This window comes from Nelumbo lutea, chromosome 4 (genome assembly GCF_056320005.1).
Source record: "Nelumbo lutea isolate HS-2025 chromosome 4, American lotus-T2T, whole genome shotgun sequence".
NCBI lineage: Eukaryota > Viridiplantae > Streptophyta > Magnoliopsida > Proteales > Nelumbonaceae > Nelumbo > Nelumbo lutea.
The window spans coordinates 34,694,548-34,719,735 of NC_142687.1; the positions used below are offsets into that span (position 1 = coordinate 34,694,548).

General features: G+C 39.4%; 3 protein-coding genes across 3 annotated transcripts; 2 read left to right on the forward strand and 1 right to left on the reverse strand.

Moving 5' to 3' along the window:
• Positions 1–5,345: 5,345 nt before the first annotated feature.
• On the forward strand, positions 5,346–14,322 carry LOC148855138 (transmembrane protein (Protein of unknown function DUF2359, transmembrane)). Its single transcript, XM_088984765.1, has 10 exons — positions 5,346–6,143; positions 6,291–6,428; positions 7,513–7,701; positions 12,259–12,396; positions 12,489–12,607; positions 12,699–12,831; positions 12,918–13,047; positions 13,153–13,232; positions 13,344–13,478; positions 13,663–14,322. Exons 1-10 carry the CDS (start codon positions 5,655–5,657, stop codon positions 13,894–13,896), a joined length of 1,785 nt encoding a protein of 594 aa, XP_088840891.1. The 5' UTR covers positions 5,346–5,654; the 3' UTR covers positions 13,897–14,322.
• A 4,380-nt stretch (positions 14,323–18,702) lies between these two features.
• On the reverse strand, positions 18,703–21,404 carry NDHL (inorganic carbon transport protein-like protein). The gene is made up of 5 exons (XM_088983722.1): positions 21,189–21,404; positions 20,998–21,087; positions 20,807–20,914; positions 20,624–20,718; positions 18,703–19,031 (listed from the first exon to the last, which is right to left on the reverse strand). The coding sequence occupies exons 1-5, from the start codon at positions 21,312–21,314 to the stop codon at positions 18,932–18,934; spliced, it is 519 nt and encodes a 172-aa protein (XP_088839848.1). The 5' UTR covers positions 21,315–21,404; the 3' UTR covers positions 18,703–18,931.
• A 43-nt stretch (positions 21,405–21,447) lies between these two features.
• LOC148855140 (uncharacterized) lies at positions 21,448–24,759 on the forward strand. Its single transcript, XM_088983723.1, has 5 exons — positions 21,448–21,818; positions 21,958–22,159; positions 22,283–22,364; positions 22,457–22,573; positions 24,448–24,759. The coding sequence occupies exons 2-5, from the start codon at positions 21,975–21,977 to the stop codon at positions 24,496–24,498; spliced, it is 435 nt and encodes a 144-aa protein (XP_088839849.1). The 5' UTR covers positions 21,448–21,818; positions 21,958–21,974; the 3' UTR covers positions 24,499–24,759.
• The last annotated feature ends 429 nt before the right edge of the window (positions 24,760–25,188 follow it).

The following is a 25,188-nucleotide window of genomic DNA, read 5'->3' on the forward strand; positions in this document are numbered from 1 at the left end:
TCGAAGTCGTTGATCCTTATTTCAATGACAAGCGCGTCATCATGGGGGTAGCGGACCCCTCGCGCTTCGTCCTCCGTGAAGAAGATTGTTTCTTCGGTCTTTGGTCTCTTTGGGGGGTTCCGTTCCTCGAGGGCCGCTTCACGAACTGAAGTCCGGGCCGCTGCCGAGGTACACCTTGCTACCACCGAACCTCCCACAATTACATGGATGGTTCCCCGAACTGGCCTCTCTTCCGGAGGCTGTCGCTGCAACGGTTCGGCAGGTTTGCTGCTAGACTCGGGGGCATCCTTTTCGTGCTCCCCTTGCCGACCTGCCTTATTGTTATTATTGTTGTGCTGTACAAAGTTTCTCAAGTATCCGTGACGGATGAGCCCCTCTATCTCGTCCCGGATATTATTACACTCCTCGGTACTATGACCATGGTCTCTATGGAAACTACAATACAATTTCTTATTTCTCTCGTTCGGATTTCCCTTTAGGCGAGGTGGCCACTTCACGTATGGGGTGTCCTTGATCGTCATTAAGATCTCGGTCCGCCTTGTGTTTAACGGCATGTAATCCGTCCGAACTGCTAGGGGAGCTCGGAATGACTGGTTCGGCTTCGGCTCCCGAGCTGGGTTTTTCCTATCAACTGGGTTGGAGAGCTCGCCTTCCCTCTTTCTTTTCTCGTTCCCGCCTTCGGTTCGTTGGTTGATTTCTTCCTCTGTCCTCATGAACTTGTCCGCGAGCTTGAGGAATTCGGCCACGGTTGTGGGCTGGTTAGCCACCATGTGCCATTTGAATTCTTTGTGCGTTACCCCTCTTTTGGCAGCCACGAGCTGCACTGTGGGGTCCAATCGCGGTATCTGCAAGCATGCTTCGTTGAATCGCTTGATGTAGCCTCAGATGGATTCTCCTTCCCTTTGGACTACTCCGAAGATGCTTTCCTCTGTTCTGGGGCACCGTTGGCTGGTGACAAAGTGTGCGGTGAAGACCTGCACGAACTGGGCCTAGCACTTTATCGACCCGGGGGCCAGGTTCCTGTACTAAGTGCGGGCTACCCCCCTGAGGGTGGTGGTGAAGGCCACGTACATGCACGATTCGCTGGCCCTGGCGATGTGCATTTGGGACTGGAAAGTGTCAACGTGGTCGTTGGGGTCGAAGGACCCGTCGTACTTGTCCAGAGGTGGGATCTTGAAATTTCTGGGTAAGGGGACCGCCAGGAGTTCTGATGCGAGGGGGGAAGGAACCGAGAGAATCGGGGCAGCTCCTACATCGCCCGAGCTCGTCTCTTCTTTGCCTCTGAGCTCTGACAAGACACGGGTGGCGGTTCGGCGACTTCGTCGGCGCCTTCGTTGTTGAGTGGGCCTTGTACTGGCGCTGCTGGCCTCTGTGTTGCCGAGCTCGATGGGCCCGGAATGCTGGTAGTCTGCCGCCAGGGCGCCGAATCGGTTTTTCGTGAGCGGGAACTCGGGCTTGGAGCGCCGAGGCGCCGATCTCTCGGGCGAGGTTCTCGACCCGCCTGCGAGTTGCGAGGCAGGGATGATTTTTTTCTCCCTTCGGCCTGGGGATGAGGCCTGGCTGTTAGGGGGTTCTGGGGCTGGGAGGCCTTTCCCTGGTGGGGGCGTCGATCCTGCGGGGAGGCCTTGACCGGCCTCAAAGCGGGGTGGTGAGGTGGAAGTAGTGGTTGGTTCAGTGGCAGTAGGGGGAACTACTGTTGATAGTGATACTGGGAGATGTTGTGCAGCACTTGGTGCTGGTGAAGCTGGTGCTGTTGGAACTGTTGCATTTGGGATAGCATTGCCCGCATGCACTGCATCAGGTCGTCCAACCGGTTTTGGCTGGCTGCCAAGGGGACGACAGTCGGTTCAGTAAAGGTTGTCTCAATAGGGGGAGGAAAGCGGATGCTTGTGGCAGGAAGGTTTACGGGTGCCACTGCTTGTGGCGCGTTCAAGCTAGGGATCCCATCCACCGAAAGGGGGATGGTGAACTGTCCAACGCACACCACAGGGACTTGAAGTTGTTCCCCGGTGGTGTTTGTCTCCGTGCCACGTCCGGTGTTGCTGGAGGAGGCCATGAGTGTTGGGTTTTTTGAAGAAAAGGGGTTATGGAAGTTTGGAGGGAGGCTTTTTGAAGCGTTCCCACAGACGACGCCAATTGATGATGCGCGATCCGGCCGGTCTTAGCTGTTAACGACCTTGCTTCTGAACTGATTAGTAAGGAACCTAAAACGGAGGAGATGAGGAAGCTCCGGGGGGAACCCGGTGTAACGGCTCCGAAGCTTAAGTTAGAATCCTTCAAAAGCAAGATAAAACCAGATAGCGCAAAGTTTGCATACCTTGTTTGTTGGGGGCAGGGGGCTCTTATAATCACTTCGCGCACTCGCTCCGAGGCTTTTGTCAGGTCGGGTATGATTACCCTTGCGCTTGTCAATTCGGCCATCGTCCTTTCTGTTGGGATAGAACCGTCACTGCCTAACCGTCTCTCTAACTGGAGATGGCGGTGTCAGTGGCGGTGGTAGGTGGCCATTTAGAGTGCGGCCGCCAAGCGTCAGATCCCAAGTTAGTCAGGTGCGGCTCCCTCGGGCACGGACTTCCTCAGTGTCAGGCATGGTACGATTTGTTTGGTTTTGGTGCCCAGAAGGTGATGCGGAGTGGTGAGCGAGGCGAAGTCTTGAGTTCGGAGGTATCTATAGGGTAGGTCAGTTCGACAAGGTGTATCCCGAACTGTTACAAGGCAAGCCAGTTCGGCGAGGTATACCCCGAACTGTTACAAGGTTGGCCAGTTTGGCGAGGTATACCCCGAGCTGTTACAAGGTTGGCCAGTTCGGCGAGGTATATCCCGAGCTGTTACGAGGTTGGCCAGTTCGGCGAGGTATACCCCGAGCTGTTACAAGGTTGGCCAGTTCGGCGAGGTATATCCCGAACTGATGGTAGGCCAGTTCGGATTACTTTCTGGTTTTGGGCCAAGGGTGAGTTCGGGCCCCCAGTAGGAAATTCGGTCCATCGGTGTCCCCTTGGTGTTCACGCCTTAGGCTTGCTTTTTTGCCGAGCTGTTGTTCTTGCCACGTGTCGCATAACTGTGAGGTCGGGCCAAATCTTCCTTCATCAATAGGGATTCCCTTACAGCATCCCGATCCGGGTTAGGTCACATTAACGGGTCCAACCATGTTCATTCTCAAGTCATACGAATCTGGTCCTAGGGGAACAGGTCCAACCGGTTGATCCGGCCCGGGTCTTAAGTCTATTAAATGCTTTCGTTTTGGTGGACGGTTTAAGACATGAAATATGGTAAATAATAAAGATTCCACCACTGCATCTCTCTTTCCGTTACTCGATTCTTATCCGTTCTTTAGCCGCATAACCGTAGATTCTTGATGCAATGCACCGACGCACGGCACCACGACATTAAGCTACAACTGGAACCATCGTATCAAAAACTATGTCGACGATCATGGATCTAGCCTTGTTTACTCGGGATCAGGACTGAAAACAGCATTATCGGAAGGCCACAAAAAGTCGCCGGCAGTGGACCCCACACGCCAACAACTGTGAGAGAGAGAGAGGCAGAGGCTGCATCGCGGACCGGAGAGGGAGAGGGAAAGAGAAGAAAAAACACAACAAAACGTGCGTTAATCACTTTGATCTTTCAGTCCTCTCTCCCCTCTGGTATTTACTCAACCTGCCACTTGATTCCCCAATCTCAAAAAAGAATTCCCTTTTGACTTCGAAAAAGCACTACTTTTTCCATGCTACAACATAACGTATGGTCAACAAACGTATATACTGATCTCTCCACGGTCAAAGATTTCACATATTAGATTCACATCGTTGGATGATCATCAAGTCGGTGAAATAAGCTTCTTGGGGTAGGGGCCCACATGATGAATACGTGGGAGAGTGGATAAGGATAAGTAGTCGTTTAGGGGATCCCGACTTCCCGAGGCATGGAGGCAGCCACCAAGAGTGAAAAATTATCGTTGGATGAATTATAGATTACCATCTTATAATTTGGGATAGCGACATTTAACCCCCGACCCCTTTCAATTTTTAGATTTCAACACTTTCCCCCTCGCTGCTAACGGGATTAATATAAGATTTATTTTTTTTGGTAATAATATAAGATTTAATTTACTAAAATATCGAAGTACCCCATTTGTTTGGTAGAAATATCGAGGTACCACATGAATGAAAAGTAGGGATGGCAATTATTCCCAACGAGGAATGGGGCTGCCGGGCTATGTGTTTGGTTCCGTTTATATTTGTTGGGTAAATGGTGCCACAGATGCCTCATCAGAAAAAGTCTCATTAATTGTTTTTATAACTAAATACCGATTCCTGTGTGTCTCAGTTATTTTAAAAAAAATTATTTTGGAGCTTTATTAAACGGGTAAGAGTTTATTGGTACTTTGCTGATGTGGTTCCTAATGACGCTTATGTGTTATAAACATTCACATTAATAGCTTTTCTCAGTTTTGTAGCCATACAAGTACAAAACATTTATTCAATAAATATAAACAGAATCAAACACCCTCGTGATCTATGGTACTGAAAAGGTATGGTATAGGAAGAGATTTGACCAATCAAAGCACCCCATGAATTTAATGAATAGACTTGATTGATTATCTCTTTTATGATATCAATTGATTGGTGTAAATTTTTCCCTTATCATGTCTTTTTAGTACCATAATCTAATTCATGTAAAAAATGGGTAGGGGAAAGTAGATGATCTCACCTTCAAGGAAGAAGAAAAATAAAACTTGCATAAAGAATTTATACATGCAAGGACAAAATGGTGGAACAAATAGGAGGGGTAGTGAAATGTTTAACCGGCAAAGAATAGTGAAATGAAAATCTTTTTTTAGTTAATTGAGGAAGTGTTAATGGATAAACCTATTCATGGGCCGGGTAGTTTGATGGGCTGGCTCGGCCCGACCTGTTCTAAATTGGGTTTGGATAAAGTTTTAAGCTTACGGGCTCAAGCTTTAAACATCAAGCCTGATAATATAAAATATTTGTCTAAATTGAGTTTTAGGCTTTATGTAAGGTTAGGCTTGAACTCAAGATCTAGGCCCAATGGTTGGGCCAGGCTTAGGCCTGGTCATTTTCTGTTTATAAAGGGAAAGAGCCCGGCCTGGCTCGGCCCGTGAACAGGTTTAAATGGAGGGGCACAGTATTAAAATCTGAAACTCCAGGGATAAATGTCATTGCCCCCAAAAGTATTGGGGTGATATTCTGTAATTTTCCATTTATTGTTGTTTATGGAGTTATGATGGAACAAGGACTATCCTATTATGTTAAGGTCCGATAATCTACTTCAGTAAAAACTGGTATTCCTGTAAATCTGGAAAAGATGATGGTCAAATCAGGAGAGAAACCAAAGTTAAGATCCACCTGTCTCCACTCTCCAGACGACAAAGAGCCTTTTTTTCTTCTATTTCTTCTTCGCAAACTCGACCTCGGTATCTCTCACTCCGTTTTTTCTCTTCCTGCGAGTGCGAGACCTTCTGCTTCTCTTCCATCTCCTGTCCTTGTGATCAGTGATCCCTTGTCGACGAAGAACTCGAGAAGGATTAGAGAGAGAGAGAGAGAGAGAGAGAGAGAGAGAGAGAGAGAATAAATAGCAAAACTCAAGAGTTTGAACCAAAGAAGATTTGAATCAAAGAAGAGAAAATCATGGACGAGAAGTCCGCAGTAGCTCTCGAATCGGCTTTCTACGAAGACGATGAGAGCAGCTCTAACAACGCTTCTTCCAACAACAACCATGGCTGGCAGAAGGTTACCTACGCAAAACGCCAGCGGAAGCCCAAACCCTCTGACGCCGCCGATCCCAGCAAATTCCTGCCAAACGGAGTTGTCGTCGTCGGCAACGAGGCCAACGTTTTCCAGTCTCTCGAAGAGCAAGCTAAGGAGCGTCGCCGGCGGGTCGAGGCTCAAAAGGCGGCCGCTGCTGCTGCTGCTGCAGAGCCCGTAGTCAAATCGAAACACCATTCGGACGATGATGGTGATGACAGCGACGTTGAAGCGGCTGATGGTGGCGAGAATGCGGCAACGGAAGAGAAGAAACCCAAGCAGAAGAAGCCCAAGAAGCCCAAGGTCACCGTTGCTGAGGCGGCTTCCAAGATCGATGCTTCTGACCTTGCGGCACACCTTGCTAGCGTTACTGTATGTTCTTAATTCTTGAATTTAGCGTTTTTGATTTGATTTACTCTGATCCGTTGTCCAATTCAGTTTTTGATCTGTTAAAAAGTCTATCTTTTTTTCTTATAATTTGAGTTTTTTGAATTAAAAAATGTGAGTTTTTGGGCGTAGGCTTCGTACGAATCGCAGCAGGATATTCAGCTAATGCGCTTTGCGGATTATTTTGGTCGGGCGTTTTCCCAAGTGAGCGCAGCTCAATTCCCGTGGACCAAGATTTTCAAGGAGTCTACGGTTGCAAAGATCACCGATGTGAGTTTATATTGCCCCCTTATTTGAGATGTACTGTTGCTATTTAGTTATAATTCAGGAATTGGTAAAGGGCAAGGAATTAATGAGAAATGTGAGAAGATTTTACGAATGTTTGTATGATAGAAGGCTTAGATTCCTCATAATTGAGGAAAAAAATGTTTCATTGTTAAATGATTTCGTGTAGAAAGGCTGCGATTAATTCCTACAAGCATGTTACTTTGTGATTTACTGGAAAGGCCTTGAATGCTTTAATTGTACTAATTTTGATAATAAAGTTGCCAGATTTAATTCTACTAGTTTTGTATCGTGATTTACCCAGAAGACCTGTTACCTGATTGGGTTTGTATTTATGTTATTTATAATTATACTGTATGCCCATATGTGGGAGTTTACTTGATATACAGCATATCTATATGTGATCTTCAAAATCTTTTGAAGTTAGAATAATTTTGATATTAATTTTGCAGCTTGGTTGTTTCTGTATTTTCCTTTATTTATAATTATGCTAATGCAAGAAGTTTATTTATTATTTTATGTACCCTAATTGGTTGGTTGTTTGTTTGACTTTTGTGCTTAGATCATTTATTATCTCTTTAATTGAATTTGGGGCAAACTGGATTAGTACATGGTTGTAGACTGATTTTCTTGATCATTTCAACAAGTTGCTTTGTTATCATTGTCTATTTGGTAACTTGTGCAAGGAAAATCTGTTTTATCTGTCACAATGAGCCATAGATGCAAAGACTTCTATAATTTTTTAAATGTAAGGTATAGTGGGCTGGAAAAGGTATACATGTACAGAATCTTTTTGTACTCGAGTTGAGGGTGCCTTGCCCTCCTCTTTGTTTTTTGAATGATATATTCTTCTTCATTTGTCTATCAAAAAATGAGCCATATATGTCTGATCTTTACAACTGATTGAGTTAATAATTTAAGAGATACCAACTTAAAAATGGATCCTTTATTAAGTCATTGATAATTTTTGGTTGTAATCTAATTAGCCTTTGGGTGTTTTTTTTTTTTTTGTTAAACCATAGTCCCTCCCCCCATTTGGAATTTAAACTAGTTGGTCTATTTTTGACAGATCCCTTTATCGCATATTTCTGAGGCTGTTTATAAGACTTCAACTGACTGGATCAACCAGCGATCTTCCGAGGCTCTTGTTTCCTTTGTTTTATGGTCACTAGACAGCATTCTTGCTGACCTAGCACATCAACAGGGTCCTGCTAAGGGATCCAAGAAGGTAGTTCAACATGCCCCATCAAAGGCTCAGGTAACTTTGGAATCCAGCTGATTTTTCTTGATGCGTCTTTGTATTTTATGTTGATTTGATGCCAACTACTGGAGATTGTATTTAATGAATCATACTTTGCCTATATAAAAAAAAAAAAAAAACTGCTAGAGATTGTGATGTTGCATTATGTTTGTTATTAAAAATAGCATATGACATATTTTAACAATTTCTTTCATGGTTTTGGAAGAAACTTCAAAACATCCATTAATCTAGTCCGGATCTTGGAGGCTTTGCTTCAGTTCTGTATCAGCTGAAAGCATGGTAAACAAGGACTTAAAGATTAAGCAACCCAGAGAGACTATGGTTGATTGTCAAATGCGAAGCACCATTTAAAGAAATTAGAACCTGTCTTGATTTCCAAAAAATAAAATAAAAGTGAATACCTTTTATTCTCTTTTGAAAGTCAGAACATCACGATAAAATTAGAACCTGTCACTTCTGACACATAACACACACATCTTTATATTGCTTCTATTCTGTCCTGCTTTGTAGTAAATAGGCTCACTTTTCCTTTCTGTTTCCTATATAAATATATGCAAGTTTTTTTTTTTTGGTGTGTGTGTACGAGAATTCCTGTGGTTGTTTTGATGACTTTGGCAAACTAAATCTTTTATGTACTTTGAGTGTATTATTTCCCTTCCACTTGTCTTATAAATCATATTTTGGACTAGTGAGAAGTGTGGTTTGTCTTAATGTGAGAAGTGGTTTGTTATCATTATGAGTTTTCCATCAACACTGAGTAATGGAATTTTAATCATATTAGGTAAAAGAGATTTCTCTCATTGCATTAATTCGTACATTGTGGGGATGCTTGTCTTTGAAAGAGGGGTGATTAATCCAGGTCTAAACTATACCCTCTTGGCTTTGATTCCAAAAAAGGGAGATGCTTGTCATCCCAAAGAATTCAGACCCATTAGTTTGGTACACAACCTCTATAAAATCATTGCTAAGGTGCTTTCTCGGAGGATTAGAGAGGTACTACCCTTAATAATTTCCCCAAATTAGGGTGCCTTTGTGAAGAACAGACAAATTGTGGATCAAATCCTAATTGCAAATGAAAGTGTGGAAGATTTCAAAAGAAGCGAGAAGAAAGGGCTCGTGTGCAAATTGGATCTCGAAAAGGCTTATGACTTGGTGGATTGGTCATTTCTATTGGAAGCCTTAGAATATTTTGGATTTGGGCAGATGTGGTGCAAATGGGTGAAAGGATGTATTAGGACTTGCCACTATTCCATTTTAGTTAATGGTAGGGTGGTGGACCATTTCCAGGCTACCAGGGGCATCCTAATTGCCGAAGTCCTAGGAAAACTCATTGAGAGGGCGGACTCTAGAAACTTGGTGAAAGGTTGGAGGGTAGGGAGGAATAGGGTTCCAGTAACACATCTACAGTTTGCTAATGACAATTCTTTTCTGTGGTGGGGATGGGGTAAGTTGGGTGAGTAATCTGAAGCAAGTGATCAATGCCTTCAAACATGTGACTAATCTTAAAGTGAATCTAGACAAGAGTTGTGCGATTGGCATTAATTTGAGTGAAAGTGAGGTGGAGGATAGAGCCCGAATTTTGGGTTGTGAGATCACTCATTGGCCATTGACATATTTGGGGCTGCCACTAGGGGATAACCCAAGTAAAAAGAGTTTCTGGAACCCGATGATTGAGAGATTCACTAAGAGGTGGCATCTTGGAAGAAAAATTACCTATCCATTGGAGGTAGAATAACCCTGATTAAGTCCACATTTGAAAAATCTGCCTATATACTTTTTTTTGTTGTTTAAAATGCCCAAAGGAACATGTGAAATTTTGGAAAGTTGATGAGAGACTTCTTATGGGAACCAGGAGAGGAGAAAAAGGATCATAGGGTCAGGTGGGATATAGTTATCAAAACCAAAAGTGATGGTGGGCTTGTTTTAGGCAATTTGCAAAAAAAGAATGAAGCTCTGTTGGGGAAATGGCTTTGGAGATTGACTTTGGAAAGCAATAAATTATGGGCTCAGGTTGTCTTAAGTATTCATGGGCAAGTGACGGATGGCTGGGACTCTGGAGTTTCAACTAGGGCTATGAGAGCTTCTCCTTGGAAATCAATTCATGCCATACTTCCTTCTTTTCTTCTTCTAATCAGGTATGGTATGTGCTCCGGTAACTACGTGAAATTTTGGGATCATGTTTGGGTGGGAAGCACTCCGCTGAAAGAACTTTTCCCTTCCTTGTATTCTTTATCACGGTTTAAATAATGAGCCGGTCTCCACTGTTTTGACCACCTCTAATTCAACCATTGATTGGAATTTGGGTTTTAGAAGGGCCCTTAGAGAACCGGAACTGAACTTCATTGCTGACCTACTAAATATCCTTGAGGGGGTGGTTATTGACCCCTTTAGGAGGGATAGTAGGATTTGAGCTCCTTCTCCTTCGGGTATCTTCTCTTGTTCCTCTTTCTTCAAAGAACTGGCTCATTCCCCTCTTGTCTTTGGAATCCCTTTTCCAGTTTTGGAAGTCTGGGGTAGACCAATCCCTAATTGGTGTTTATCCTCACTGGTGCATCCTTTGTAAGAAGAATGGTGAGACTTGCTATCACTTATTGGTTTCTTGCCCATTTGTTTCAGAAATCTGGTGTTGGTTTTTCTCTCTTTTTAGTGGCAGGTGGACCCCTCCCCCAAATGTTCAAAGCCTATTTCATTCTACTACTGTTAGGGGGCTGAAGAAGAGAGGGAAAATTCTGTGGAGGTGTGTAAGAGCAGTTATATGTTGGACAGTCTGGGAGGAAAGGAATCAACGGATCTTTCATGGGAAAAAAAGAAATAAGGGTGTAATCATTGAACTGATTTCTATAAGGTGATCCATTGGGTTAAAACTTTGCAAAGTTCTGAAAATTATTCAGAAGGATACATCATCAGGAAGTGGAAAGAAGTGTCTTGGTCAGCTCCAAGAAAGAATGTATCCCACTCAATTTGGTCCCTTCCAGCTTCAGGTTTCACTAAACTAAACTTTGATGGTAGTAGTGAAGGAAATCCAAGTCTATCGGGTATAGGGGGAGCCTTCAGAGATGATGAAGGTCGAATTATTGCATTGTATTCTGGTTCTATTGGATGGGGGGACTCTCTTAGAGCTGAAATATTGGCTGTCTTGGAAGGGTTAAAAAGAGCGCAAGAGTTAAATATCAGAAAATTGATAGTGGAAGGCAACTCTAAGTTGGCTATAAATTGGTTGATGAAGGATACTTCTAGTCTGGAAGTTTCTGAATGAAAAAAAGAAGGTTAGACATCTCACCCAAAATATGGAAGTCAAGTTTCAATGGATAAAGAGGTGCGCCAACTCCTTGGCAGATTCATTGGCCAAACAAGGGGTGGGAAGAGTTAATTTCTTCCGGGCAACATTGAAATCTGAATTGCTTTCTTGGGAGGGATAAGAATTTTTACCCCTCCTTTTGTACCTTTTCTATTATTATCTTTTAATAAAAGTCTCTGTTATTTATCAAAAAAAGAAATTGTACATTGTGGATTGAATCACTCCATTATAGTCTTAGGGCTACTTTAGGAATGCTTTAGGTCTTTATGTTCCAATGTTTTAAAAGCTAGTTAGGAAAGCTGAACCCGATAAACTCATTAAAAAAAACTGAACCAGATAGAAAGATGGTTGGATTCTGGTTCAATTGTTAGCCCAATAGTTGAATGAACCTATCAAATGATCTCCTAAATTGTAGGATGAATGATTGTTGAACAAGCAGGATTTGTTTCTCCCTTTTCTAACTAAACCATTTGATCCATGGAACTCAGTTTGATACAACCAAACTTGGAATCATCCATTCATGGTTTGGAATTTTGGATTGTTTTACTGTGCTAGGTTAGGATCTTTATATAAGTGTCCTATTTCACTTGTTCCAGATATACTCATTAGAGGTCAGAACAATGTCTATGGTGGCAAAGCTTTATTTCTCATAGTAGGAAATTCATGTATTAGAAACATCAAGTGGTTAGTGATCTCTGTGGGGTTGGTCTCATGAATTTCCTCCATGTGGGAAGAAAACTGTCTAATACTTTGCATATAGCTAGGATGTGTAGTTTCAACCATTCATTTGGGTGCTTTCGGGGTTATTCCATGTATATCTTCCCTGAATCTTGTCCCTCATATCAGCTTCCTTTAAGCAGCTAATATGAAGGTTGACATGTTATCATTGTTCACTATTGACCTTGTTCACCATAAATCTTAGAGGAGGTAAATGAACAGAGATCCAGCATTGCACCATTTTTTTGATGACTGAACTACTCCCAAATGATTATGAAGGGGCAGGCTGGCCAATGATCTATATCAGTTACTTGTAAAAAAGGGTCTATATTAGTTAAAGAGCCTGTCAAGTGATTCTCTTGTGTTTGGGTGCATTGTAGAATCTAATTGTTATTACCTGGCCTGGCCATGAAATATCTATGTTGTAACCTATAGAAAAGAGTCACTTCTGATAACATCTTTACTTTTGTTTACCTTACAATGAAGAGTTTAACATTTTAGTTGATCATTGTTTAATTGATATCTTCTCGGAGTTGCAGGTTGCTATATTTGTAGTTTTAGCAATGGTACTGCGACGAAAACCTGATGTTTTATTCAGCATCTTGCCAGTACTAAGGGACAACACTAAGTATCAGGGACAAGACAAACTTCCGGTTATTGTGTGGATGATTTCTCAGGTAAGGATGACTTGGCACATGGTTATTTAAATAATGCAAATCAATTTCATATATATGCCTTTTATAGCAGATATTGAAATCAATTTGTATAGGCATGTCAAGGAGACTTGGTTGTAGGAATGTTTGCATGGGCACATAACCTCCTGCCTATAGTCAGTGGGAAAACCAGTAATCCACAGTCCAGGGACTTGATCTTGCAGTTGGTTGAAAGGTCTGGGTGTGTTGAATATTTGACTAAGATTTCTTCCATCTACAGCATATTGTGTTGCAAATTATAAGTTTCCTGTGTTTTTTTGTTGTAGAATTTTGTCTGCCCCAAAAGCTCGGTCTATTTTGTTGAATGGTGCTGTCAGAAAGGGGGAGCGTTTGGTGCCACCTTCAGCTTTTGAGATGTTGATGCGAACTACTTTCCCTTCACCTGCAGCTCGTGTCAAGGTCAGTATTGTTGGGACTTGAAAATGCAAAGTCATGTTGTTATAAAACTTGGGGTTCTCAGTGATCCTGATTTAGCTCCGTTGCAGGCTACTGAAAGGTTTGAGGCAATATATCCCCCCTTGAAAGAGTTGGCACTTTCTGGTTCCCCTGGAAGTAAGGCAATGAAACAAGTTTCACAGCAAATACTCAATTTTGTTGTCGAAGCAGCAGGAGAAGGTCTGTGCAAACGTTCATGACTGCCCTTTATTTCTTCATCTCTATGTAAAATCTAGTGAGATCAGGTCATATTTCAGAGCTTGAGATGCAACATTCCTTTTGCAGGCATTCCCGAGTTATCCAAAGAAGCAATTGGTGTTTTCATCTGGTGTTTGACTCAAAACCCTGACTGCTACAAAATCTGGGTGAGCAACTTGAGTCGTTTTTGCACATAGAGTGTAGGAGATGACTTTTGTTGTTCTTTGCGATTGCATCATTACATGCTGGTCATTTTCTTGGTTACATGGTGGAAACAGGACAAGATTTACCTGGATGATATAAAAGCTAGTGCTGCTGTCTTGCGAAAACTATCTGATGAATGGAAGGAGCACTCTGTTAAACATTCCTCACTTGACCCACTAAAGGTGACTCTCAAAAGTTTCAGACAAAAGGTAAGCACGGATTTAGATGTTTCATATTATCTTGTTTGCTGTTTCCAACATTGAGTACTTGAGCTGTAGTTTCACAATTCATGTTAAGAGATGTTTGGAAGTAACAAAATTCATTTTGTATATGTGTATAGTTCATTAGAAATAAATTTGTCATTGTAGCTAATTTGTTAATCTTGGTTTTTAGAATGAGAAAGCATTGGCTAGTGGAGGGGATGCTAGTGACGAAGCATCAATCAAGGATGCTGACAAGTACTGTAAGGTGATCCTGGGAAGAATATCACGTGGGCATGGCTGCATGAAGAGTGTGTTTGTTGCGTGCATTGCTGTTGCTGTGGGTGCTTTGATCATGTCCCCAAACATGGAGCCTTGGGACTGGAAGAAACTATCTGTAATATTCAACTCCCCAGGATCCATCTGAATAAAGTGTCAAGGAGAGAGAATGGTTAGTGGCCAATGGAGAAAGACAACAATGTGAATTTTACAACGTTCGGCATAAGAAATGTAAGAAAATTGGCCCATAAAGTAGGGGCAGAGGATGAGGTATTTATTGTAAACCATACAAAGGCCCATTGGCTTAATCATATACTAGAGTTAGGGGAAGTGAAAAACTTCATGAAAGTGCAACTTGGCTGACAAGAGTAAGGAGTGTTGATGGTCTGTTTAGTCATTTAGGATTCAGCTGGCTTTCCTGTTTTGGTTAATGCATTAGATATAGCATTTTTTTTTATTTCTTTTTTAAGTTATTTGTTCTAATGTCTTTTATACATGCAAAGTGATCTTACAGTGATGGCTTTCAACACTTAATGGAACCCATGTTCAACCCTGAAGGAATTTTGATGTTAAATTGTTTTATTATTTTACTTTTGTTTTTTTTTTTTATTTTACTGCATTTCATGTGATAGTATGCAGTTTCTTGCTTTCTGCTTTAGCTGAATGAATTCCACCAAGAACAGATATTGCTGGACTACTTGAACACTGTCTGTGACAGTGGAAAACTGGAAATGGTTGACGGTGTGATATGTGCTGTATCTGTTGTTTTAACATTTCTGTATTAACTATAGGAGTCCAGCATATACAAGTTTTGAGTTGTGGCTGCAAGATGGTGATTGATCAATAGGAGCACAAGACTAATACATGTAAAATGCTGCGTCTCCTTATAGTCTAATCACTCATTAGCCACAAAATTGGACAAGTTACTGGTGTTACAATTGTCTGGATCTTCAACCCTACAAGTGGTCACAAGAACAGCTTCATGCGATCTCTCCATCCGAGCATCAATATCGCTTTCCTTGCGACTAAACTGGGCAAATGACAAAGGTTATTTGTAAAATAGCATTTTCTGGAAACCAAACTATGCTCATTTTCCTTCATTTAACGTGCAGCTAAATGGAGCCTAAATAATGATACGAGCCACTAAAACATCAAAAAACAGCCCTTTTATTGGTTGTCACTTGATTTGGATCGTTTTGCTCTCATTTGCTTCTTCATTCACCTGGCCCGAGTCTCACTCAATTATTGATCTTTTCATCATTCATCTGGCCATAATGTAAATGTTTGACTTTTTACCTTTTTGAGTCACTGGATAGCTTTTGGTCATTCTCCACTTATCATTTTTAAATTTGATATGGGAAGTTTATGTTTAATTCGTTTTTCAAGAATAAAAAATCCAGTCTACTCAACAGGTTAAAAAAATGGTAAACTTAAAGGAAAACTGGCCTTTTATAGTTGGGACCCATGTGATTTACGGGTTTAATCGAGTATATCTAAGGTAAGGAGTCTTATGGCATTTCTAATTAGGTCGAGATAAATCAAATCCACCCCTAAATTGTTTTTTTTTTTTTCTGTTTTTTCTTTTTATGAGATAGAGGCTCTAACATAAGCAAGGGGTAAAGCAAACCTAGTGATTAAGGGTAGAGACAAGGCGAACCAGGAGAACCCTAATCTCCACTCTCCCCCCACCCCACCCAATGATTAGCCCCCCAAAGCCCCATCCTTGTTTATTCTCCCGTCTCCATCCCATTTAATTAGGTTTTTGTTCTCGTAGCAAAAATTCTAGCTCCTCCCCTACCAACAATCATTGAGTATAGTTCTTTCAATGAAAAGTTGGTCACATTTTTTTTTGTTTAATTATCACATCCCATTATTTTGTAAAATATTTGGTCAATGGACTTTTGATCTAGACTTTATAATCATTGAACTATTTGAAGTGGATAATCGTTCATAGATTGATAACTATTTTTTATAATTTAAATATTTTGTTATATTTATGATGAATATCATGGTTTTCGAAATATTGTTTACCCAAAAATTCGGATGTTTGGCTTAAAAACTGTCGAGGTAGCCAGTTCCTTTTCACCCTTGACTCATATCTTGGCCAAAAATCGTTGACTTGATCAGCGACCCGCTGACCCAGACAATTGAATTGTCGATCCATTCGACCCGAACAACAGTTATTGTCCATTTTTTAATTTTATTTTTTTTTAATTTATATATATATATATATATTTAAATTAGAACGTGTTGTCCATTCGAATTGGATGGTCCAACTACTAACCCAGAAACCAATGGCCAAAATGATTCTAGTTCTGGGTAGGTTTCTAAAACATTAATGAATATCATAAGCAGATCCATTTCAAATATGGTTCCATTTTCAGTTTGACTTTTAAAACATTGGATTAAGGTTAACTTCCTTAATTAGGTTATGTAGGTCAATTAATTACGTTACTTAATTTAAGTTCATTGAACTTAATTAAATGAACTAATTAGAATAGTTATTTTACTAAATTTAATTAGGTAATGCTTTAATTAGCTAATCAAATAAATTATTTATTAATTAGCTACTTTAGTAAAATTCCTAATTAAAATAAGTTAGTGCATTAATTTTATTAAGTAACTTTACAAGTAGCACATAGTATCAAGAAAATATTAAATTTGAATTAAGTTATTAGGTTAATGAAACTTAATTAAGATAATTAACTTTACTTATGCTAATTAAATTAGCTCTATTTAGGGAAGTTTAAGTTAATTTACGTTAATCTAAGTTAAATTGACTTAAGTTCATGTTAATTTAGGTTAGTTCAGGTTAATTATGGAATTTTACATGTAGCATATGTAACCATACATGATTAAAGGCAATAATTATGTTTAATGGGTCAGGTTTATGTAACATTGTTTTAAAAATGGGTTATCTAACATGTGACTATTGTAGTGAGAGGAGAGTAAGAGGAATATGTTGAGAGGAGGAAGAAAAAAAATGGAAAGATGATAAATACCATAAGAGGTTGATAAAAAGGATAAGAAAGGTGCACTAAGGGTAGCAAGAAAACTGGAGAAGTTTATCAATGTGTTGGAGAGGTTTTAGGGGTGTAGAGAGAGAGAGAGAGAGAGATTTTAGGAAGATTTTTAGGTAATTGGGAAGCGATCAAAGTAAACAAATTTAAGACAAAGGGAATAATGCTGAGGTGGGAAAGGGAAGGGAGCATGCTGAGGTGGCAACTCTAGGCTTGGAAAGGGAATAATGCACCCTCTAAAAAATTTCAAGGTTGGGGTAATGGAGCAAGGGAATATCGGCTTGTATCTTTACTCACTTTATTTTTTTTTCAATCTGGTTCAAAGGGGTGAATTTAAAGGCCCGTCTACCCCCTAAACCAGGTCACACCCTGAAACGACCCCTGTAGAGGCATAGCGGTGGCCTCCCGATATGTATTATATATGTGTGTGTAAAAATAATAATGTATCTAAAATATATAATAAATATATTACAATAAAAAAATCATATCCTTTATTTTTGACCTTGAATGTCTACTGATGAACCATTCATTTTCCAAAGTAATTTATGAAATTTGCGAAGCTTTTAAAAATTTATGGACTTGATTGATTTTTAAGAAATTCGCCAAATTCATGAATAATTTGGTGAATTACTAAAAGTGAGGCCAATTTTGTAAAGATAGAATCACCCAATTTAGAGCCTCTATGGAGGATGCAGAATGAATAAAAAACAATGAATAGAGTATTTTATTAGTCCAAGCAAATCAAATCGTTTCTTTTTTTTTTGTAAAAAGTGAATAAAAACCTCCCTACCCTTTTTTCCATTCACGAATACCCCAATGCATTTGATGATGCAAATAGGAATTAATCCAGTTCTTGAAAATCCTAAAATGAATGCAATTTAATAAATGTTTGGCCACTATAGGTTCTTATTTGTCTCATGGTGTACATTTTGCCTGCCAGGCTATGAATGACTAATTTTTAGTTCTACCTAATTGGATAAGTCATTCATAAGGGCTACGAAGTTTTTTGTTTTTTTTTTAAGGGTAAATTACAGATAGGTGTCAATGGACTGGCCCGTCCAATCCAAAATCAATTTGGGCGGGTTGGACAGACCAACAAGATATATTAGATTGGATTGGACCTGGTCTGTCCATAACAAATTTCTATTGGATTGGGTTGGATTAAGCCAATATCTGGTCCATTGATATAGACAAGAATATATGTGTCAATGGACCGGGTTTGGGTTGAAACCAATCTAAATCAAAATGAATTTGAACAGATTGGATGGTCCAGACATTGAATTGGACTGGTTCAAAATATTCATTGGATTGGATTGGACCTGGTCCATGATAATACTCACATTGGAATGGATCGGATTTGACCAAATCCAATCCAATTGACACCCCTAGTGACAGATAGGTACCCTGAATTTTTAATTGCAACACTTAGTGCCCTGAACTTTTAAAAATAGACACTTGGGTCCATCCGTTAGTATTCTGTCAATTAAATATTACATAATGCCAAAAATACCCTTCTCATGTATTTTTGAGATCATTCTCAAGTAATCGAACTTCCCCACAATCACGATCTCACATGGACATCAAATAATATATTCAAATTTTTTGACGATGGCATCCACTGGTGATGATTTTACAATGTAGAATTATTTCAAAAATACATAAAAAGGTATTTTTGACATTGTGTAATGTTTAACTATGGAATACTAATGGATGGACCCAAGTGTCTATTTTTTAAAGTTCAGGGTACTCAAGTATTGTAATTAAAAATTCAGGATACCTATTTGTCACCGCCCCCAAAGTACAAGGTACGTATCTGTAATTCACCCTTTTTTATTTGCATTTTTTTTTGTCAATGTAGTAGATACCACATTAATGGAACAATGTCTCCCTTTAAAAGGGTTTATATGGCAAAACTGTTTGATATGTAACAAGACTTTATTATTTAGATCTAGATCATTTTATATGCTCAATTTAATTAATGAATGAGTGTACATATTGGAATTTCCACATAAACAATCTACGCTAGCACAATACTTATGATAATTACTATATATGAAATGCAAAGGAGATTTATATGGCAAGTTAAGCAAATTTCTGTAATATTATACAATAGAGCAGCTTGGCTCAAAAGATAATCAGCCATTTGATAACAGTGATGTTCAATTATTCAAATGAAGGATCTTGCGGTGTTGACCAAGGATACTTCATGGATGGATCTCGGGGAAGTCGCCTGAAGTTGATAAATGGTGCCCAAAGAATAATTCTGCAAATAGGAAGATTGAAGTAAACCTTATTACTTCTATATTTCAAAATAGAATTCATGGAATGAAATCTTGAGGCAAGATTCTACAAAACAAACCCAGTGAAATTTCTAAAAACAGAAATCGAATCTCATAATATTGCCTGCATTGATGTAGGTAGTCTACCAAATGGTTTTCTCATATACCTAATGAATAATCTGAGCACTGTTATGAATGGAATAATATTTTGTCTTTCTGCACCTGTTTGGCTACAATTTATAATGTAAATTTACTATACTCGTTTATTTTTCATTTTCATTTTTTATATGTCCGCTGATTTGCTAACCTCATTTGCTTTGACTATTTGCATGCAAATGATCTATTCCCATAGTCTATTTGATTCAGACAGGAATCGAATTGGGATTTCAAATCAGATGGAATGGGATTTCATTCCAAATGGAGGGGGAAGGGAGAATGGCTATTCCACCAGGAATGTGAATGAGATTCCGATTCTGCCCAACCAAAAAGTTGGAATCTGAATAGCCCATTTCGATTCCGATTCCAAACCTAAACCAAATAGGCCATTAGTTTTGATTTTGACTATGTTATATTATGAATGTGCCAAATTCGGCTAATAAATTGCATTGTAATTTCTTTATTCTGATTTGTTTTCCAGTGAACATCATGTCCGTGTAACATTTGAAAATTGAGAGTTCATGTCTGTATAAATTTGGTCTACTGGCAAAGGAAAAGAGGGGCAAGTGAGTAAGCATTTAAGCAAATCAACCCCATTAATGGGTATTAGCACTTCAAAATGCGATTTGACTGGTTCCATAAGCACTTGAAACATGACTCCAGCGTAATGAACTTTACAAATTCATGAAAAGTGACAGAAGAGCACAAGGGATTGTTTTTGGTAACAAAATTTTTCTGAATGAACTTCTAAACCAACAATGGAATTCCTTTATTCTGATCTATTTTTACCCCTCATAGGCACAATCCTGCAAAATGTTTTTAACTTGCAAAAACTTGGAATCCAAAACATTAATTTTCATGATTTTGCAGGAGATTCTGGTTATACTACTAGTAGTGATTAAAAAAACAACATTTCATGGACAACTTTGAGGTGATATTGTGGTTCATGTGATCCATCTCATTATAATGAATATTGAGATCCTTGACTGAAAAAAGAAAGAAAACAGAAGAAAGAAAATCTTGAATGGCTGCAAACTGAAACATGTACTTTGCAGAACAGTCTTAGTTCTTCCATCAAGATCCATCAGGACAGTGAAAAGCAATATAAACAATTGTTGTGAACCAAAGAGGCAATAGGGCAGATGCCTTTCGATTCCAACTGCCAGTGCTACTCAAATTTTGAGCAGTCTTTAACATTTCCAAAGTCTACACAGATGGGGCCATGTTTCAAATATAGTTTCCACAGATTACAAGTGTAAAAGTTTTCATGGTTTCACTGAGTGGTGCTAGTTTCTGGTTCTACTGTGGCTAGTCAAAAGCATGGCCAAACATTTGAAGAGGAATGGTGAATAAACAGATTCAAGAGGGGGCAGCTGTAGAACATCTGTGCAATAATAGGTGCTACTCAGTCAGTACTCACCCGGGGAAGAACATGAACACAAACATGAATTGCAAATACATCTCCAGGAGCTTTCGTTTGTACCATCTGAGCCGAAGCCAATTCATGATGATAGGCTGTGATTCATTGAAAACAGTAACCATGAACTCAATGCATTCGATGAGAGAAGCAGATCCAGATAACTATCTATGGCCCTTTACTCACCGGCATGATTAGGAAATACCAAAATGCAACAATTCCCAGTTGTATCAGTGTTGTCGTCAAATCTTGTTCGTCATTTACTCCGGTCACCGCAAATGCCGGTTGTTCAATCTGTCAGAATGGTCTCTCAATTATAAAACCCATCTCAAGAAGAAACAAACAGAATGGAAAATAGATGCAGATTACTGTCTCACAGTGGCCAAAAGAGTTCCAAGTTGTAAAGCTAGACCAGACTTCTGTAGAGCTGACCAGTTAATGGGCTTTTCAGAGATGCTATTAAGTGCCTGTAATTGAACAAAAAGGGGTTCTCGAATTCATGATAGAAACGATAATTCAGCAGAAATAAGTGCAGAAATTAACAAAATCAACAAAGAGAATTGTAGACCTTTAAGGGCTTGAATTTGGGTTGCTGAACGTGTTTAGAAGTAATGGAGAGTGAAGGACGTCGGAATTGTGAAGAGATGCAGGCTGGCACTGCCTTGGCCAGCGGAGAGCTCAATGAACTATTCATTTTAGAGCTCCCTCTCTCTCTCTCTCTCTCTCTCTGTTCCTTATCGTCTGGGTTGTTAATATTTAAAATTTGAGGATTTGCCACGTGGCTATTGCAATGTAGCTAGACCACTCATAATTATCATGAGGGAAATGTTACCACGCTGCACAATGCACTACAATATATGTACCATTCCATCTCAAGTAGAAAACTTTGTTGACCACCTGGATGTTTTTGACCATTTGATCCGTGTTGTTCCACAAACCACAATGTTGCTCCTAATACCGTGTGGAGTTCGAAACGACAATTCACCGTTGAGCCGATCTCTCATCCTTTTCCGACACCAGACTTGACATAGCACCAGTGAAGGCATCAGGTGACAGATAAACTCCACTGTCACTGTAACTCAGCGGAAGAAGCCTTTCTCTCTGTACTTCTTGTTCTCGCTTCTCAGTTTCTCAGTTGCAGTCGATGGTCCACTGAGTAAAACCCAAAAGCGGAAGCGTTTCTCTTTGGCAATTAACAGTTATTATCTGAATTTTTAGTTGTTTTGGTTTTAATTTTAATTCCCATTTGAGTTGGGTTGTGTTGGATTTGCTGCACACGTAAGGTGTTTGTTTGAATGATTGTTTAATGATAATTAGAATTTCAATTTGGTTATCAGGGGTTTCATAACTAATCATGAGGCTTTTTGATGGGTGGAGAACTTTTCGAAGAATACCTTACGAAGAATGGACGGCCATTCTAAGGATACCTTACGATGAGTGGAAAGCTATTCTAAGGATACAGAAATTCCGGAGGATCGTGTCCTACACTGGATTCTATTGCTTCGTTTCCTTATTGAGCTATGCCTATACAAACAATACGTAAGTCATTTTACCGCTTTGTGAGCTTGGAGTTGGAGGCAGATAGAATCAAATGGTTTCTGGGTAATTCTCAAATGGCTTATATGTTTTATTCATTTGCTATTTCTTAACTTCCTCGTGCAGAACAAGAGCCGGAATTTCCAGGGGTGATCAATTCTATGCTTCTTTTCCGGCAGGAACTGAACTACTAGCTGACACAGCCAAGGTCTATGACTTCAGTTTTATTTTTCATATTTATGGGGTTTCTGGTCCTCCTTATATGCAGCCTATGGATATAAATTTTGCACTCTCTTGCAGTTGTATAAAGCTGCGCTTGGTTATTGTTTTGAAGCGGAGGAATGGGGCCCAATTGAATTTGCCGTCATGGCTAAACACTTTGATCGCCAAGGAAAGGCACCTTATGCTTACCACTCTGTAAGTTTGTTACCAATATAATTGTCTGCGTCTTCTGTGTATGTTTTTCCTCATTTTATAATATTATTTCTGTTATGCAAGTTCAAGCCATCCCTCTTTAGGAACTAAGAAAATATGGCATTTTCATGTCACAACAGCATTCGCTGATAAGGACAGATTTTGGCAGTTGACCTTCTGAGAAAGTCTGTTGAGTGTCTTGATGATATTTGATAACCGCAGTTACCACAGAAAGAGTGTGGGGAGTTGGTTCAGGTTGACCTAGAAGTAATGCTGGATGATGTTGTAGGTTGTGGATCCCTTAGAAACAACATGCTTTACTTCTTGAGTAACTTGGCACATGGATATAGAAGATATGAAGAGCTACTTGAGGATTCTGATCTTGGATCTGGAAAACAAAGAACCAATTTACTGTGCATTAAAGAAATAAGTTGCTTCTCAAGCACATATTTTAGGGTGGCTTTGATTGATATCTCAGTTAGAGTGGTGACAGCATGGTGGTAATGGCAAGACAATTTAGCTATTTCATGTGACCACCCAGTAGATGCAACATTTAAAAGCAGGAAGAAGAAAATTTAGAATTAGCATTTTTATCTAATGGCACAGGAGTTACTAGATATTGAACTGGAAGAGTGCCATAGACGAGAGTACCTTCCTACAAATATGGATGGGAAAGCTAACATTTAGTTATCAATATCATTGTGCATTCTTCTGCTTTGTGCCCTTGATCCTGCATTAACTTATTGAGTGTTTCCAATTTCCTTTTTTTGACTTGATGACAATAGGTTATCAAGTGTTTGAGCAATGTCTCTTTTAAACCTCCTAGTCCTAGTCTTATTGCTTGTCAGTTGACCATCAATATGATTGAGTGGGTGCTCTCTTTTTTCAATTGCTTAGAGGGGTAGAAGAACTTGTATTTGTATTTATTTTCTTATGAGCAATCAACAGTCAAAACCTTGTTTGTTAAATGAGGTGTCATAACCTAGTCTGGAGCTTTAATCTCTGGTTGTTCAGTATGAAACTTGCCTTGTAAATGAATTGATGCTATAAACTCTTCCTTCTAAAGTGCCCTAGTGAGCAACAAGAGTCCGAGGAACAAAATATATATATGTTTAAACTCAAATATGCTTATGATCAATTACTGAATGTCTTTCCCATGAAGAAAGTATAAAACTAGGAGATGGATTTTTTCTATGTCAAGTAGGCTTCTATATTTATTTAAGAAGTATATTATCTATTACATTGCCCTGAAACTATATTCAGCTTCTGAAAGCACTTGGATTTGAGGCTTATGAAAATAACTATACATTTCAGACATCAATGGCTCTTGAGATGCAGATGCAGTTACATAACCAGTTTAATAGATAGAGGATTACATTATAGCTAGACATCAAGTCAATCATGTGAAAAGAGGAGAGATCCCATTGAAAATGCTCATCTTTCTATTATCCTAGTGGGCTTGCTGAGGGATAAGTCACACCTAGTAACAGGATAAGGGGAAATAAAAATTTGATGGCCATTTGCCCTATATCAGCAGGAAGTAAGTGAATGGAGTCTTAGCATCTGAGGCATTACCACATTAGTTTATCTGCAGAAAGACTAGATTAACTATTCTTGTCTGAAGTTAATTAGGTGATTTGCTATAAATAGTTGTCGTGCAAATCTTGTAATTAGTCAGGACCATTGAAGGGAAACAACTAGGTCTTTCTTTTCTATCCACTTGGATCTATCTTTATGCAAAGCCTGTTGATTGCATTATTTACTCTTTGATTTGCATAATCCTTTATAGTTTTATTTTCCTTATTCATCTTGAATTATGTATAATCTTTTCTTAGCCCTCTGGTGTTCAGCACTTGCTCATTTTCATTCTTTTTCAGCAATACATGGCGCATCTTCTTTCTCATGGGCAGCTTGATGGAAGTGGCTAGTGGAGGTGAAGTGCCAATAATCCACTGCACCCATGTGAAGATACTATGGCAGTGATTACATATGCAATGGAAATCTTTTTACAACCTTTTTGAAGCTATGTAATTCTGAAAGGGGAGCAGCTGCTATCATTTGATCTCATCTTGGGACTCCTTCCTTTTTCTCCATCTGAACCACTTGTTATTTTAAGTGATGTGTGCCAATTCTGTTACCCATTTTATAATTTTTAAAGAAATTTAAATAGGAATTTACTATTTGATGGAGCTCCTGTGTTTAGTTCAATTTATTGTGCAGCATGCAGATTAATGCTTTGAATAAAGTTAGAATTGACATGGTTCAAGAAGATTGTTTATTTTTGAGTTCCAACTTCCAAATTGTTCTATCAAAAACAAAAAAAAAAAAAGAGTTTCCAAGCTAATGTTGTACATAGGATGCATTTCAACTGTTAGGCCTGCATTACACTGACTTCTAGATGGCTGAATCGTTTCCATATAAAAGGTGTAGAAAACAAAGTTTAGACCTCAACACATGTAGAAATGTAACTGATTTTTTTTTAATCTTTTTACAGATGGATTTTTCTTAACAATCCTAGAGAGAAAACAAACACAGCCCATGTTGAAGATTATTATTTTGTTTGGAATGATGAGTGAAGGTTCAACGTAGAATGAAGCCTGAAGTATTAGTTAAAAGGA